At 44.3% G+C, this 18,208-nt stretch overlaps 3 protein-coding genes across 5 annotated transcripts in view; all 3 read left to right on the forward strand.

The window, feature by feature from the left end:
- LOC126558677 (cleavage and polyadenylation specificity factor subunit 4) overlaps window positions 1-18,208 on the forward strand; it is a 500,167-nt gene that overhangs the window by 373,615 nt on the left and 108,344 nt on the right. The gene's annotated exons all lie outside the window — the stretch shown is intronic.
- The window catches only part of LOC126557207 (protein kinase C), a 283,290-nt gene that overhangs the window by 177,633 nt on the left and 87,449 nt on the right, over window positions 1-18,208 (forward strand). The window lies entirely within an intron of this gene.
- LOC126557790 (estrogen-related receptor gamma) overlaps window positions 1-18,208 on the forward strand; it is a 63,630-nt gene that overhangs the window by 42,999 nt on the left and 2,423 nt on the right. Inside the window, exon 1 of one of the 2 annotated variants that reach the window (XM_050213672.1) lies at window positions 1,148-1,162. The exons of the other annotated variant lie outside the window; for it this stretch is intronic. Within the exon in view, the coding sequence (XP_050069629.1) occupies window positions 1,151-1,162 (12 nt within the window). The 5' untranslated portion in view covers window positions 1,148-1,150. Of the gene's footprint in view, window positions 1-1,147; window positions 1,163-18,208 lie in introns of those variants that run through there. 2 annotated transcript variants of the gene reach the window in all.

The following is an 18,208-nucleotide window of genomic DNA, read 5'->3' on the forward strand; positions in this document are numbered from 1 at the left end:
CGCGGATGAAACCAAAAACAAAACCTCCCCAACCGAACCGAGCCCACACACTCATACAACACCCATCGATCGCGTGTCGGTATGTGTGCAAAAAGGCCACGCATTAAAGCAAAACCGATAAGTGATCGTGTGCGATGTTGTGCAGCGGGCGAGTGCGGGAGAAAATACGCGCTTGAACAGGAATTATATATGAAAAACAAAATTCGCGAACCGCACCGCGCTCAGTACGAGACTTGATGTCGCTCGGTTCGGACGACGGGGTAACAGCAAAGCAAGCAAGTCTCTAGAAACAACAAAACATAAGGCTACGTGAAAGCAAGCTGGTTGTACAGTGCCGTCCGTGTGTGCCAGCGTGTGTGCCAGTGTTTAACATTGTTTAAAGATTTAAAGGAAAAATTGTCCATTAAGCTGGCAAGCTTTTGGAAGCCCCAAAAACACCGAACCGATCCGATCCCGCGATCGATCGAGACCGGTGTGCGGTATTAACGTCTTCCGCGCTCGGTAGTGTGTGATGGGGCCATTCGGTTGGGAAGTAAATGTGCACCACAAATGGTGATTTCTGCCTGCCTCCCGGGTGCATCCGAAAATCGAAATGGTGAAAATCCGGTCCTGTGTTGTGTAGGGAAATTTGTAACAGCAGCAGCAACACCCGGTTCGGTTACGGACGAAAATACTTACACATTCTCACTCGGTACCTTGGCTTGGTGATGGTTCGGCGTTTCACTCTGCCATTGATGTGACATCCGTCATCTTTCTTTTTTGGTTTTTGGTGGTGCATTTGACGCATTTTGGCAGTTGTTTCTCAGCTTTACTGTCACGTTTTATCGACATCAAAGTGACTCGCGCGCGCGCACACACACACACACACACACATACGCTGATAAAGAAAAAGCGTGCTGCAGGCCTTATGCGCTTAGTGCAGTGAGACGAGAAACGGGGTGGTATACGTGTGAAGTGTTGGTGTGTTTTTTTGGAAAAGAATCTATATCGTAGAAAAACAGACTATTCGTCTCACATATGGACAGTTTTGTTTTTCGTGAAAATTAAAAGAAAAGCTGTGCTTCACTACTTCACTCAAACAACGCACACATCGGGTCGCTTGCTCTGCCACACGTTGGACGATACCGGCACAACGATGGATGATACCTGGATGCAGGAAGTGGTAAGTGTATGTGTGGGGTTGAGGGGTTGGGGAGCGGTTCTTCCGGTGCATTTGCAATCGATCCCCCTCGAACTTTGGGGATGCATCGTCGGGTAATGATATAACAAGGCAAACAGTACGGCGGCACAACCGCTACACACGGACACAATTAATAGTGACCCAGGGCGTTCCTGCAGGGCTGTTTTACACCCTGGGCGGGATGCGATTAGTTTGGGTGGTTGTTTTGCTTGTACTCTGGTACTTGTTACCCTCTATTATTATTATGTCAGCGCGTTGCACACACCTCCATTCGCGGGATCGGTCCTTCTCTCTCTCTCTCTGTCGGCGGGCCCTTCCTTCGCTCTTCGAAACCTTCGCTCACATACTCGGATTACATTCTCGTACGTTCTAACCATCCATTCTATAGGCCACCGGGCACCCCCGTCCCAACACGGTCCCGTATTTCGTTTCGTTCGACCAACTCCGGGCCCTTTCGACCATCGATCGATTCGATGTTTATGAGCCTCGAGTGTTGGTTTTTTTGTTGTTTTTCTTTCGCTTCGAGTGTTTGAGTGTACGAAACTAACGCTATTTTGTAGTGTTGTAAAAAAAGGGGGTGGTGATGGTGTTTTTTTTTGTGGTTGTTGCTTGATTTTTCATCGTGTCACGCCTGTTGTAAATTAGCTACACTCTAAAGCTACCTTTTTGAAGGCCGATGGTGAGTTTATACGTGTGTGTGTGTTTCTGCGTGCTCTTGTGTTGCGCGCGTTGGTTCGATACATAGCGAGAAAAACTGGAGATGATGATTGATGGAGATGATGTGTGTGTGTGTGTGTGTGAATGGGGTTGACGGTGAAGCTTTATGATGAGTCCGGCAAGAATGTGTAGCCAACAACATTTCTCGGCAAATTAAATAGCGATTTCTTCTGGGGTCTTTAACGAATGAAACGGTGGAAGGATAGGAAGGATTTTCATTTCATCCGAGGCGGAAGGCATTTTTTGTGCACTTTTTAAACGAAAAAAATTACATATTTGTTTCCTTTTTTTTGTCTACCAATCACAAACTGTTTGAGTAAAGTGAAAAGAAAAGGCAGTCCGGGCGCAATGCGAGTGTCAATCATGTTGGAATATTAAAAAAAATCCTTCAATAGTTCGCTTTGGGGTTCTCTGGAAGTGTTTGTTGGTGATTGATTTGACGATGATTTGTAATGAAATTCTGGTGCCTTTTTAAATTATTGATGGTTAGTTTGTTTGGTACGAGCTTTTAATGATCGAGTGATCGATAGAGGAGTTTTTCGAAGGCCTTCGCTTGCTCTTTGGATTGGCATGTGGTTTATGAGCATATTGTGTGGTTTAGGGGAAGAAGTTTAATGCTTTTGTACGTGACAAACGACGATGAAAATTGAAAGAAAAGATAACTAAGAAACCGAGCAATTCTTGGCAGGCACAAGACTTGTTGAGTTGCAGTTGGAAGGAAAAATGATGATTGTGTGGGCGAAGGATATCTTTGTTCGACCAATAGTGGTAGAATTCACTAAACCAGAATTACTTAGGTCTAGTAAATGCCCTCGAAAGTATAAGCACGATTAAAAAAATAGACAGAAAATAAAACCTGTTCCAGAAACTAAATGTTTATTTGATAAACAGTGTTTGTGGTGTGTTCTGGATTGTTTCTCTAAAAAAAAAAAATTAAAAAAAATTCAATCGTATGCTAATGATTGCACTTTTGATCTGACGCCTCGCATCAGGTTCAGAATAAACTTGTCCCGAATGATTTTCGACACTTTCTTCCAGTCTTTTTAAAACTGTCGATGTTCTCCGCAGCTTTAAATAGCTTTCTCTGGTGTGCCTTTCTTAGTGCTCAAAATTACTCATTCGGTCAGGCGTTAGGGCAATCCGAGGGATTCATTTCTTTAGGCAAGTACCGTACCGCTTGTTCTTCATACCATGCGATCGTGTCTTTGGCATAGTGAATAAATCCGGTCAAAACAACACTGGACCAGCATCAATCCTCATCGTCTCCGTTGTCACAAACGGTTCGGACATCATCCCGCATTTGCAAATGGCTTTGCACACCATCGCCTTTTTTCCGAATTTTTCGAGAAATATAAATTTACCGGCTTCTTCGACATCCTGGCTTTCAGGCACGGTTTTGTATTGACTACCCGGAAGAGTTTTGCAGTCAAAATTTTCGTACGACTCATCGTCCATCACGATGCATGAGGATTGGCGACACAGGAGCTTGTCGTACAGCTTTCGAGCCCGATATTTAACGCATACAACCTGCTCTGTACTCCGTTTCGATTTCTTTTGTACGTTTTCAAATTCAATCTTGCCTTGGCACATTGGAAGTTACTTTTTGATGTACCCAGTTTTTGAGTCACATCACGAATGGAACTTTATTTTCTTTGCTTGAACGATTTTGCAATTTCCCGGTCCAACTGTTGATCGGCAGGACCAGAATTTCGACCACTTTTCGGCGCATCCTCGAAGCTCGAATCCTCCGCAAACTTTCGGATGGCGGTATGCTAAATCAGCTGTTTTACGTCATCCGTTTACTAGAAACGTCATTTGGAAATTGTGCTTATACTTTCGGGGGCAACCCTTATTGAGAGCTATAAGACTACATCGTCAGAAGCTATTAATGGCTTCCTTAACTTGCTCATACCCGTCGCTAGCTAGTCAGTTCTAAATACGAGGAGAGTATTTAGTTTGCTTATGTATATGTTTGCTTAAGCATTTGACAGATCCATTTCGGTATTGAAAAGGTCAGACTTTACTATGTTCCGACGGTTAGTCTTGTACCACTTAGTAAGGTGTCTCTTACCACCCGAAAATAATACCACCGTACGTTCGAAAAGCATCAAAGAAGAAGTTTAATCCGTGAGAGTAATATAGTAAATTGCACATCATTTATATAATTTTATGGATTGACGGATTGGTACGCTTGCGGGGTGCTCAAAAAATGGTATAAAAAAATCAAGAATTTAAAAGACTATCACGCAACTAAGTATCACGAAAACTAAGTACGGCGGGCTTTAAAAGCTTGACTTCAAGACCAGCGAACAAAGTGACGTGTGGATGCGATAGACAGTTCCTGGGTAATACCTTTGAAATGGTGGCTAAAATGACTAAAACTAATCGCTTCACCATCACACGGCCGGCCAACATGACATGAACCCGGGGCGTCGGACAACGGGCTGTGACGGAGGACGCATGCAAAATGTTTCTTGTGGTTTATTTTTTGCTGTCGATTTGAGGCAATTTGTGAACGAGAATATTTTTTTTTCAGTTTGTCTCTCGCTTCACGCCATGCAAAACGATCGTTCGGGGGCTGTGTGTTGTGTGCGTCGAATGTGTGCTGCTCGTGGATTGATAAGTGTTTGGTGTGGGTTAGACGACGCTTAAAAGCTTTAGCTTTTTAACAGCTCGTGTTGTGTTACACCCATATGCACATTTTATATTAATGGCATAATTTTTTAATTTGTGCAGTTGGGTGGATAAAATTTAATTGGCAGATTAACCATTAAATGCAACTTATCAGTCGTCTCATCGTGATGCCCCGTAACATGCTTTTAGACGGAGACAAAACGTTTTTACGAGCCTTCTCGCATATGGATTTCCTCCGGCTGCGTCATCTCGTTTCCAGTTCCGCTCGTCCCGTTTCCCAAACGTGCGTGCGTTTGTTATTCTGACTAAATTCATCGCTTCCTCTGACACATACAGTGTGACAAGGAGACATACGAATTTATTTCGCGACTGCAAGCGCGTGTTGTATGTTCGGTGCGCGCGCTGTCACTACCTTCATCAAAAGAACGATTCCCGTCCTCTTACGCTTATCTTATCGTCTCCCTTCCCCGAGACCGCCAGATGCCATCTGCGACGAGATTTGTTTGGGCGATAGGTTTTATGCATTTTTAATTTAATTATCACTACGTTTCGTGATTTGCGACTACGTAGCCCCCCAGGAGGAGGCCTCAAGTGTGTTGGTAAGATTTATGGCTACCGATAGCATAACTTTCGGGGGGGTGAAACCGTTTTTTTGTTGTTGTATTTTTGCAATTCTTCTCCGATGACGAAAAGTTGACAGGCGATTTGGTTGAGGAGTGGTGGAAATAAAAGAAGGGCGGATCACCGTCATTGATCCTGCCATTTAGCGATTTGATCTGACCATTTCCTGTCACAACTGAGCGGAGTTTAACGAGGCCATTAAACAGAACGAGCCCCGAGATCAAGCGTCGGGATTTATGTGTGCGGGCTTTTGCACACCTGTTTCGTGTGTTTTGATGCATTTTTCGATCGAGGTTCGAGGAACGATAAATCTTTCCTGCACTCTGTTAGTCAATTTAGCTTAGTACAGCCAGGGGAATGTTTTACGACCTTCTTTGGTGGACTACGGAGGGGATACTGTGGAGCGTGATGTGAAGTGCACAGGATTTTACAGATCTACTCCGCGGGCCGACACTTGGACACATGTGTTGGGGTAGAAAAGGTTAACAATTCTTTCGTTGTTCTCTTGTGTTATCGTTTGAAGGTAATACAATTTAATTTTGTAGACTACACAGTGTATATTGTTCTAATATATAAGAAGGTGTTACTGACGTCATTGAAATTCTTAAGAGAATGAAATCTCAAACTTAAAATTTTACTCGTAATTAATATAATTCAAAATAAAATAGTTAAAATCTTTTGTATGTTTCAAACCTAAATAGCCGTTGGTTAAAGCCAAGGTCAACCTGTTTAGTGTAAACATTAAAGGCCCCTACTGAGTATCAACTGATATTCTGTATTTATAAAAATCTTCCCATTAAACATTGTTTTACAAATATGCAACCCAACAATGAACGCACATATTTCCGCTTACGAACGTTCGTACCACTCCTTGAAACCGAGTTGCATAATGCACTTCGCTAGAATTGACTACATTGCACAACGGGTAACCGCCATACAAAGGGTGGACATAAAATTTGATTCAAATGGGATTATTTTAAAAAAATACTATATTATTGTTTTCGCCGCAGTTCGCCTCGTTTGATCGTTTTTTTTTTAGTGCTTGGATCAGTAATTTCATAATTTCTCCAATATAAAACACCCAGCTGTAGTTATTCAAATATGCTTAATATGCTTCTCTGCCATTGCAATTTGCAAAGTGAATCGATTAGTCTCAAACAATTTATAGCAACTAAATTTTTGTTCAATAAATTTCCTACATCTTCCGCGACTTCTCATATTACACTCAGCTTCGTCAGCTTTTATCAGCGCTCAACTATGCATTTTAGTTGCCAAGTGCTCGGATATTGGTCTAAAGAACAGTGAATCTCTGTCTGCTGTACCGCATATACCAACGGCATTTTAGGCACTTTTTAAGTGTAAATCGAGTTGCGTGAAAAGTATAATAACTTTTGGCAATGAGCATGGTCGCAGCAAATTTAAACGAAAAAATGTAGAAAAATTTGTAGAATCATTAACTTTGTTGTGATACATGGGTTTTGTTGCAATCATTCATTCATTATTTTTCAAAAATTTAAAATATTTGGAATATGAAAATATCTATTTAACGAATTAAAACAAATCAAATGGTGGTTTGATTTTTACAGAAAGTTGTCTGTTTTTTTCGATTTTTATACAATCACTTGCCCATTGTGCAACGTAATGCAAGAAATAATGCTCATCCTTGGGTCGCTTGCCAGCTAAGTACACTGAATCTGCAACTGCACCGAACCGCCGATGACGACAAGATTGTGCGTTGTGCATGTTAGTGATCCGATCCGGTGTGGTGTGATCGTTCGCCTTTTGCATGCGGTTTGTGCGTGCGAATGAACGTTTGGTCTGGCTAGATGAAAGCCGGCTCGCTTTTGTTTACGATTTCGTCAGATTTGTCTGTGGTGTGGTTCTTGTGGATTGCGGTTGGTTTTGTATTCAAGTGCTGATAGTACCCCTACATGCAACGATTATCATCATCATGTGAAGCTGGAGTGACTTGGTCGCTCTCTGGGATGTGTGAAAGATGCTACTTGCCTGGGATGCACTCATTGCGCGTTGTGGTGCGTCGTGAGTTCCCGTCGTGAAGTGCTCACCGTTTTTCTTTTTGTTGATGTTGTTTTATGCCATATCAGCATTATGGCTGATAAGGGGAATATTATATTATTGAACCGTTTGTGATTGTGTGATTTAGTTTAGTGGGAAGGGAGTCCAGTGGTTGGTAGCAGGACCCCACTACTATCTGGAGCGAACCGGTTCTGATTGAGTGATGCGGATGGTGGGGTTCAGAGCATGTGATCTTTCTCCTGAACCCTGGGTCAAAGTGGACACACGAAACGAACACGAAGAGAGTCTCTGTGTTGGGATGCAAAATTGCGGGTCTGCTACCGTCAGCTTTCGCGTCGGGTGGTGCGGTTTGAAGATAATGCAGTCGCTTACATAATGTAAAAGCTTTGACTTTGACAGACATGGTTGCATGAATGTTGGTAAATTAGTTTGACTGATTTATGCGACCAGAATTATTATGAATTTGTTGAAGTTTCTTATTAAAATGCTGGTGCAATTACTTTAAATATACAAATAATTTTTACTTTAAATAAAACATTACAAGCTCAAGGAAAAAAAATCGCAAAACAAACCACTCTAAAGCGAATAGAAACAAACTCATTGTTCAGCCGCTCCATGCTATTTGAGAAGTGAGTCTGTGTGCGTGTAGTGGGTCCGCAATCGCAAGATTGCCTTGAACTTGACCGAGATGAGAGAGGCTTTTACTATTACCTCACAACACACAAACACCCCTTTCCGTCTACCCCTTCTTCCGGCTGGTTCGTTACGTACAAAGCCACCCCTTTTGAATGTGTCCAATCGTTGTGTAGAAAAGGGCAGTGCAAACGGGCGGCAGAGTGAGACACGACTACTATTCGCGTCAACCAAGCGTACCTAAGCCGATGGTTGGCGGCTGGTGGCTGGCCCGCTGTTTTAATAGCCTTTTGAGCCACAAACATCAGGCAGACACACACAACCGCAATAGAGGAAAAGCGGAAGTGAAAAAAGCTCAAATTGGGCTTTTTGTTCCCGTCGGGGCGTATTTCTTCGTTTTTCTGTTTCGGTAATGTTTATTATTCCACCCCGACATATTCATGAGCTGCACAGCAAGAGCAGAGCGCAGACTAAATGTTTACAAAGACTGCCGCCTCCAACAAACTTTAGCTAAATTGTTACGAAACCGAAACGAATGTGAGAATAATAGCAGAATATATATACACACACACCACTACAAGTACAAGCCATTTTGCCGGTTTTGCTAATTGCTTTTCTAGCAGCTCGTTTTTACGATGGTAGACCGGTTGTAAAAAAAGCGATGGAATCAGTAAGTTGTCTCACTGCCTGCACGTTCACTTTTATTTTCTCATTAGCTCACCCCCTAGACTGGGCGCGGAGTGACGTTTGTTCTAGCTTTCCTCCTTCCCCAAGTACACTGCGTCACATCTCCCGTGTCTCGCTTCCCGAGACGCGGAGCGCAGCAATGAATGGAACAGTTTCGTTTTCGATCGTCTTACTGTGCTTCTCTACGCTGGTTGGTGAGAACACGGGAGATGTTAGATTCGTGAGATTGAAAGTGATGAGATGATGGCGATGAAAAGTGAAAGTGAGTTGGTTCTGGTGCGTGCTTCTCAACCTTACCAATATGCGCTTCAAATGTCCGTTACTCAGTAGAAGAAATGAAGAATTGTCTGAAGAAAGATACACAGATTTTCTAAAAAAACTAACTTACTACTAAAAATAGAAGGGAACTGGATAATCGGGGGTTTAAAAAGAGGAAGAAGGAGGAGTGTATATGAGCACGGAAAGCACCAGACGATAGGTGGAAATCCAAAAAGATTTAGAATAGAATAAAGTACGAGGCGATCGTCGATGGAATGAATGAGAAGATTTCCTCGACGATCGTCTCCCAGCATTCAAGTCGGGGCACCATGTCCTAGGAACTATTCACGGACTACAACCTCCTCGTGCCTCAAGCCTGACTACCTTTTTGCAGGCCTTCTGTGTGTATATCTAATTTCTCCACACGGCGCAGTGTTGTGGCACCTTGGTTGGGGGTGTCTGGCGTATAAGACTAACGATAACGCTGACCCGAGTGGCCTATCTACAAGTCATCATGAGGTCTTCTTTTATCACGCCCCGTTAGACCAGTAAGACGTAGCTTGTTCATTAAAAGTCCACGAGTCTCCCATGTACTGTGATGTCGTAAGAAACCAAAGTGCTACACACTTGCACTCTACAACCATATGTACAGTCCATCAATCAAGTCAAATACCGTCATGCTAGTCCTCCAAAATAAGCCTTGATGTCCTGAATTCTCTGCTGCTGAAAACAAAGCTTCACGGCTTCTACTAAGAGGGTCGCATCTCGTTGCGCACTCGCTCCTGGCTTCACTTTGAATCGAGGTTTCAAGACTGCTTCGCATATAAACCAAGAACTGATTGACCAAGAACTAAGAAAGGCTTACTAGACTACACTAGACCGATACCACGTAGTTGGATAATTATTCCTTACAATACGAAGGAACGCTCCGGGTGAGTTTTAAACTCAGGTCCTTCCGTAAGAAGACAGACACCGCTTCTGTGTCATCCTCCGGATAGCACAAGTAAATAAAAATTCCTAGAAGATCAGTCATCGGGAGTCTTACTTTTATAGGCGCAAAATTTCAAATAGCAAACAATAATAACCTGTAGAAGGATTAACAGAGAGATTCGTGGAATGGATTGATGAATCATTTTCTAATTTCCGGCTAAAGAGCGTATCTTGTTTAAATCCATACGGTTCTTGACGATAAAAAAGATTTCGATTTGCAAAAACAAAAGCAAAATCTTGAAGCTTAACGAAGGGCTTCCGTTGGGCGTACGTATCACGCTGTGATAAATTAATAAACCACCTAAATCGAATGTGTGTTGGGAAGGCGTAAGATTTTTGTGTTGTTTGTTTTGTTGCAATCTATTTCTTCCACCTTTAGTATTCAAAGCTGCTCTGCTATAAAACTGTGTAGCCGACACGGGGTCTGATGGGAAGAATTAATCGCGCGCCAATCGCTAAATCGCTGCAGACGCAGAAAATCTCGACTCATTCCTTTTCCCAACAGCCGACCATGATGAAATTGGCGATCGAGGGAAGGAGGATCCAGTAGCTCAGCCAGGGTGATTGTTTGTTGGTTTTTTTTTTGTTGTTGCCGATATAAATTTTGACTTTACGAGACACGTATTTCACAATTCGGCAATAGTCTTCGGCAATCAAATAATCATCCTTTGTTGGAATTAGAATAATTATTTTCGAACATAAATTTGAATTGCATAAAACAAAGCGTTAGGAAACTAAGATTAGGTTATAAACTACTCGACGTTAGAAACTGCTCGATCTACACGAATTATGAACTGCATGAAATATTATATACAAAAAAAGGACAAACGAATATACAGTTGCAAACCGACCAGCGATAAAGGTGTACACTTTCCTATTCAAATTTCCTCCAAATATCACAGCCAGCCCCTTTTCGTGAATATATTTCACATTTTGGTCCTTCGAACCGGATCGTGATATACGGAGAAGAAATAAGTTTCATTCTGCATCAAGAGTGTAATTCGGTATTCGTCGTCAAGTGTGCAAGTCATTCCGTGACAATTCCCGCCATCGCATATCGCCCCGCATCAAGGGCAACGGTCGGTTACACGCCATCATTTTGAGTTTCGCGCCATCGCTTTGTTCGTTATTTTCGTGTGATATCGCAGTATTTTCTTTGTGCAATGGATAAGAAAATTAAAGCAGTGCAACTGAAAAAGAGGATCGCCCTGGAGAACATAAAATCGCTGGAACGGTTCCAGGCGAAATATTCGAGTGATGATGCCAAGCAGATTCCGGAGGTGTTAGAAGATCTGGCGAAACATAAGGAAGAGTTTTTCACCGCAGTTTCGAAACTGGAAGAGCTTGAAGATAAAGACGAAGCGGTCGAAGCCAGCATAATGGAACGGATCGACATTGAAGAACGCTGTCGCAAGCTAAAATCATTTCTACGGGAAAGACAGCCAAAGGAAGAAGGTTCGCTCAACGATACAACGGGCTTGGCTTCCTCAACGCTTGCATTCGGTCGACCCCACGCGCCAAATTTACGTTTGCCCAAAATCGAACTTCCAACATTTGACGGAGATCACACAAAATGGCTTTCTTTCCGAGATCGCTTCATCGCAATGATCGACGCTTCAGCCGAGCTTCCATCTATCGCGAAGCTACAATACTTACTGTCATCGTTGAAGGGGGACGCGGCGGTACCCTTCGAGCATACACCTTTAACGGCGGACAACTATTCGGTTACCTGGGCGGCGCTTCTTAAACGGTACGACAATTCTCGTCTTTTGATTCGCGAATACTATCGCAAATTGCACTACCTTCCGGGAGTGCAATTGGTGTGCGTTGACAAGCTCACGCACCTGGTGGATGAATTCACCCGCTTCGTCAACGGGTTGAAAAAGCTGAACGAACCGGTTGACTCGTGGGACACACCCCTCTCAAACATGCTGCTGATGAAGTTGGATCGAGAGACATTGTTGGCTTGGGAGAAACATTCCGTGCACTTCACGACGGACAAATATAAGGATGTGATCGACTTCGTGCAAGATCGTATCCAAATCTTGAAATCGACCAACAACTTCGTGAAGGATCAAGCAGCTAGTGGTATCAAGGTGGCCGGTCTCATTCGTCAACCAGGGCAACGGAGATTCATCGCGAATGCAGCTACATCTCGCTCGGCTCCTGCTGCATCGACTGCGCACACCCAACAGCCAAAGTGTCCATTGGAGTGTTCCGAAGACCACACACTGCGCAACTGTCCAGTGTTCATCGCCAAGGAGGTCCAACAGCGACGGGACGTCGTCGCATCGAAGCGGCTGTGCTGGAACTGTTTGAGCAGCAATCATCAGGTTAGAGCGTGCAAGTCGGATTATTCGTGTCGCACGTGTCGTGAGCGTCATCACACACTTCTACATCATTCACCACCCTATGCTCCACCCGCAACGGTAACATTGTCAGCTCAGTCGAATGAAGACAATGTGTTTCTGGCGACGGCAAACATCCAGATCAAGGATGACTACGGGAACACCCATGAAGCAAGGGCGTTGTTGGATTCGGGATCCATGTCGAATTTCATCGCTGAGGAGTTCGCACGGAAACTGCTGACGAGTCGCAAAAGGGTCAACGTCGCTGTATCGGGCATCGGCAATGCAGTACAGCAGATCAAGGGTTCCATCGTCGCTACCGTTCAGTCCAAGACACAACCCTTCGCAACGGAGATGACTTTCTTGGTTCTGGACACGCCATCCGCAAACATCCCTACATCACCAACGGACGTCTCTTCATGGAAAATGCCGGACGTGGCATTGGCGGACAGCACCTTTAACAGTCCGGGGCAAATCGACATCGTCATCGGAGGCGATACGTTCTGGGAGCTCCACACCGGTCGCAAGTGCTCTATCGGTAGAGGCAAACCGTGGCTGGTCGAAACCCACTTTGGTTGGGTTGTCACCGGCAACACTCATCATTCGTCAGTCGGTCCGCGGCTGTGCCATCTATCTGCATACGACACCCCACTGGAGGAGACCATGCAGCGGTTCTGGGAGAGTGAAACCATAGCCGAGGATCCTGTGCTATCGGTTGAGGAGAATGCTTGCGAGAAGCATTTCGCAGCAACAACTGTTCGCAACTCAAGTGGAAGGTATGTCGTTAGTTTGCCATTTAACTCCAACCCTAATATCGTTTTAGGAGAGTCGAAGGAAATAGCCGATCGCAGACTGCGTTCTATCGAACGGCGGTTGAACACCAATGCTAAAATGAAAGAAGAGTATGTGAAATTTATGAAAGAATATGAGCATTTGGGGCATATGAAGCGGCTTACCAGTCCTGCAAACGATTCGGTAGAGCATTACTACCTCCCACATCACGCTGTCGTTAAAGAGTCAAGCACAACCACGAAGGTGCGTGTCGTGTTCGATGCATCCTGTAAGACTTCGAGTGGTTACTCATTGAACGATAAACTCTTAGTGGGACCAGTCGTTCAAGAAGATCTTTTATCGATTATCCTTCGGTTTCGTTCTCGTGCCATTGCTCTCACTGCAGACGTAGAGAAGATGTATCGGCAAATTTTACATAGCCCTCATGATCGTAACTATCTACGCATCCGGTACAGAGAACATCCTGCAGATCCTATATCGACCTTTGAGCTACAGACGGTTACGTACGGCACAGCCTCTGCTCCATTTTTGGCAACCAGGACCCTCAAACAGATTGCTCTTGACCACAAGGAAGAGTATCCTTTGGCAATGAACGCGGTCATGAACGATTTTTACGTAGATGATTTGCTAACGGGTACCGATGATTTGTCCGAAGCAATCATTATACAAAGGCAAATCTCAGACATGCTAAATTCAGCTGGTTTCACGCTGAAGAAATGGGCATCGAACCGCTCCGAAGCATTGAAGAACGTTCCTTCAGAAGATGTGGCGGTACAACTCTCGCACGAGTGGAAGAGCTCGAAACAAGTATCCACACTAGGCATCGTTTGGGAACCGGCAACTGATACACTACGGTTTCGTATTGAGATACCACCTACAACACCCAGCATGACGAAAAGGTTAATTTTGTCATATATCGCCAAGATATTTGATCCCCTCGGGCTACTGGGCCCAACGATCATCATCGCAAAGATGTTCATGCAGCAACTATGGGCTCTCAAGATTCATGGAAAGGCATATGACTGGGACAGCGAGCTACCATCGCACTTACAGCATGAATGGTCGAAATTTCACTCTACATTATCTTCACTACGCAATTTGACAGTCCCACGGTACATATCGCAATGCACGGCAACAAGTCTGCAAATTCATATCTTTGCTGACGCATCACAACTAGCATATGGTGCTTGTTGCTACATTCGGGCTGAAAGCATGGAAGGAGTCACCGTGCAGCTGCTAACAGCCAAGTCAAAGGTCGTTGCGTTATCCAATTCACATTCCATAGCTCGATTGGAATTATGTGCAGCACGACTAGCCACACTTCTTTACGAGAAAGTCCAGCAATCACTGAAAATTTCTGCTACCACCATCTGTTGGACCGATTCCATGACTGTCCTTCACTGGCTGAATTCAGCACCAAATCGATGGAAGCCCTTCGTTGCAAACAGGGTTGCAAAAATTCAGCACACGGCTGGAATACAATGCTGGAAGCATGTTCCAGGCTCGGACAATCCAGCAGACGACATTTCGCGAGGTTTAACGCCGGAAAAGTTGCTAGTGTGTGAGCGCTGGTGGCACGGGCCACATTGGTTAGCACGCAACTCGGAAGAATGGCCTCAGAACACACCATCACCAAGCGAAGATGAGAGCGCAGAAGAAGAAAAACTATCGTCACGGGTTGCAAGCACAGCATTAATCTGCGAATTTCGAAACAGTTTGTTCTCACGATTTTCGATCTACCACAAACTGCAAAGAGTTGTTGCACATTGTTTGCGCTTTATACAAAACGCAAAGCGCCGCGTAGGAAACAAGGTCCATGCTAAGGATATCCCACCGCTCACTGTAGACGAACTCAAGGCGGCAGAACTCAAGTTGTGTTATCTTTCGCAACAAGACACCTTTTCCGAGGAGATACAACACCTGCAGAAGGGCAAAGAGATTCCGAAGAACTCCAAACTGAAATGGATTTCCCCTTTCATAGATACGCAAGGTATTCTGCGCATTGGTGGCCGGCTCAGTAACGCACATCTGTCGGAATCAGAAAAACACCCGGTAATATTATCATCGAAACATCCACTGTCCGCACTACTAGCTGTTTCGATACACTTGAGTAAGCTGCATGCTGCACCACAACTGCTTTTAACAACACTACGCCAAAGCTTTTGGATAATTGGCGGTCGCAATTTATGCAAGTCTGTGTACCACAGTTGCCACGCATGTTTTAAGGCCAAACCCACACTTATTAAGCAAAGTATCGCCGATTTGCCAACAGCACGAGTCACACCAACAAGACCATTCTCAGTATGCGGAGTAGACTATTGCGGACCAATCTATATAAAACAAACCATACGCAACAGAAGTCCGATTAAAGCATACATCGCCATATTTGTATATTTTTCAACAAGAGCGGTACATATCGAACTGGTTGGCGATTTAACATCAACAGCATTTATCAATGCACTTCGTCGTTTGATTGCACGTCGTGGTCAAATCAGTGAACTGCATTCCGACAATGCAACCACCTTTAAGGGAGCGGCACATGAGCTGAATCGCGTCTACAAGATGCTAAAGAGCGACGAACACGATCGAGCTGCTATATTTGATTGGTGCGCGATGAATCATATGAAGTGGAAGTTTATCCCACCAAGAGCACCACATTTTGGAGGTTTATGGGAGGCGGCGGTGAAGGCAGCTAAAAGGCATATAGTCAGAACAATAGGAACAACAAGCATCACACAGGAGAGCATGCTTACCCTACTTGCCCAGGTAGAGCAATGTTTGAATTCGCGACCAATTACACCTCTATCCGATGAGCCGTCGGACTGGGAACCATTGACACCGGGACACTTCCTCGTCGGTGGCAATCTGCAAGCGGTACCAATCATCGATTACACCGAGACACCGAGCAACTATTTGAGGGAATACCAGTTGGTACAAAAACATCTGCAAACCATTTGGGCTCGATGGTATCCGGAGTACCTGCAGCAGTTACAAGCTCGAGCCAAATATTGCAACGGGAAATCAGCGGTTCTGAAAGAAAATACACTGGTGATTATTAAGGAAGACAATGTACATCCTACCTCGTGGCCGATGGGGCGCATCGTTGCAGTACACCCTGGAAAGGACGATGTTGTTCGCGTCGTTACACTGCGCACTGCTTCAGGGAAGCAAATCGTCCGCGCAGCTAATCGTCTGGCAGTTTTGCCTAATCCGGACGTAATTGGCAACTTAGAACAGAAGGAAACCACTGGCACTGAGTAACGCGCAGCTGCAAGCCACGCGACATTGTTTACATTTCGCACTCATGGCAGAACAAGATACACGCAACACACATTCACACATCTACACACACGAGCAGTATGATAGGAGATAAGCGTCAGGTTCAAGAGTCGAACTGTTTTTGAATTCTTTTTTGAACTCATTTTTGGATTTATATTTTGCATGAAATTTAAAGAAGTTCTTCTTTGGTGGCCGGGAATGTTGGAATTAGAATAATTATTTTCGAACATAAATTTGAATTGCATAAAACAAAGCGTTAGGAAACTAAGATTAGGTTATAAACTACTCGACGTTAGAAACTGCTCGATCTACACGAATTATGAACTGCATGAAATATTATATACAAAAAAGGACAAACGAATATACAGTTGCAAACCGACCAGCGATAAAGGTGTACACTTTCCTATTCAAATTTCCTCCAAATATCACAGCCAGCCCCTTTTCGTGAATATATTTCACATCCTTTTTGGCAAGCAAAATTTGAAAAAAAAGAAGGAAACACGCGAAAGCTTCACGCGAAGAAGGGGATTTTGAGCGCAAATAGAAGGCGCGCGCAAACAAACAAAAAAGCGGACGCGCGCGCGCGCTCGCTCTCGGATCCTGCAACGCATCACCGGTTGCAACTGCATCGCGTCTCGTCCAACTACTAGGCAATGATGATGCATGATGATCATTCATTTCAGTAAAAAAGCACAACCGTCACACACCTTACGGTGCTGTGTGGGGTCATTGGTCAGTGTCAAGGTTTCCCCCTTCGCGAAAAGCTCTCGAAACCCTGGGGCCCCGGAATGGATTAGCCACACCAAACCACTCACGCAAACCACAATTTTACAACAATAACAGCGAGAGAGAGAGCAAAAAAAGGGAATAAAACAGCAAAGGAACAATCTGCATCGAAACTGCAGCTCATTACACGCTACTCTTTTGCCGCTGCTTGTGTGGATCGATTAATGGGCAATCCGTGAAGGAAGTGGTAGAAGTTTTTTTTCTTCTTCTACCCCACTGCACGTGTTTCTATTGATGTGCGTGTGATGTGTATGCTGTTCTTCCTCCCCCAAAAATAGACGAGTTTCAGTGCAGAATCATGGACCGTGCAGTTTCGTCTCCTGAGTGAGAGAGAGGAGAGGAGTAGTTTGTGGGCAATGGGGGAATGTAGAAATGATTATTGTAATTGAGGCTTCACATTTTGGGGGAAAACGGTTGGGGATTACCATGCGAATGCAACCGTATCGAAAATCCACCATTCCCTCTCCCAGGCCAGCAATCACCACCGTCATCATCGTCCTCATCATCGGGAACCGTTCGGGCTCCGGAACAGAGCGAATCGCAGTAAATCCATCAATCAATTGTGCATTAACCGTGTCCGGCTGGGCATTTGAACGGGTGTGCAGATGATGCAGGGTGGTCAAAAATAATGCCAATCTTCTTCTCGCTGGAAGAACGCGCACCAAATCGGCCAGCGTGAAGAAGATGCACTTTTTTTTCGTATCGCGACAACAGCGACGCTTGACGATCACGGAGATCAGTGGTACGGGGAACAAGCTGCGCAAAAGAAGTCGCAAAAAATAGAATTAATTACGGTCAATTTTTACCGGTAGCAAGTGGGCACTTTTGGTGCAGCTAATTTCTACCTATAGAACCTGCTGGTTGGTTGCAGTGCGCCAACAGGGCGCAGGACAAAAAAACGGCAGCAACGAACAGATTGGCAAGAAACGATAGAGTAGTAAGAAGTAGGAATTAACCGTCATTGTACACCCCGATGCTGATGATGTGCTCAGCTTGAACACACCTTTTCTCGGGGCGTTTGCGTGTTTTTTTTTCTGGTGTTTGAAGTCCCAAAAGGGGTAGCGGAGTACGAAAAACATTCAAACTACACGCGTAAAATGAAGTCAGTCTTGGCTAATTTGTGCTTGTCCTATTCGCATTGAATACGATTAATTTTATTCTACTTAAGCAGTTTAAGCTTGTTTTTGTTTTGTGCGTCATTAAGCTAAGCGATTACGACGATTTCTGTAGTTTTTTTTTTTTTAGA

This window comes from Anopheles maculipalpis, chromosome 2RL (assembly GCF_943734695.1).
Source record: "Anopheles maculipalpis chromosome 2RL, idAnoMacuDA_375_x, whole genome shotgun sequence".
Taxonomy (NCBI): Eukaryota; Metazoa; Arthropoda; class Insecta; order Diptera; family Culicidae; genus Anopheles; species Anopheles maculipalpis.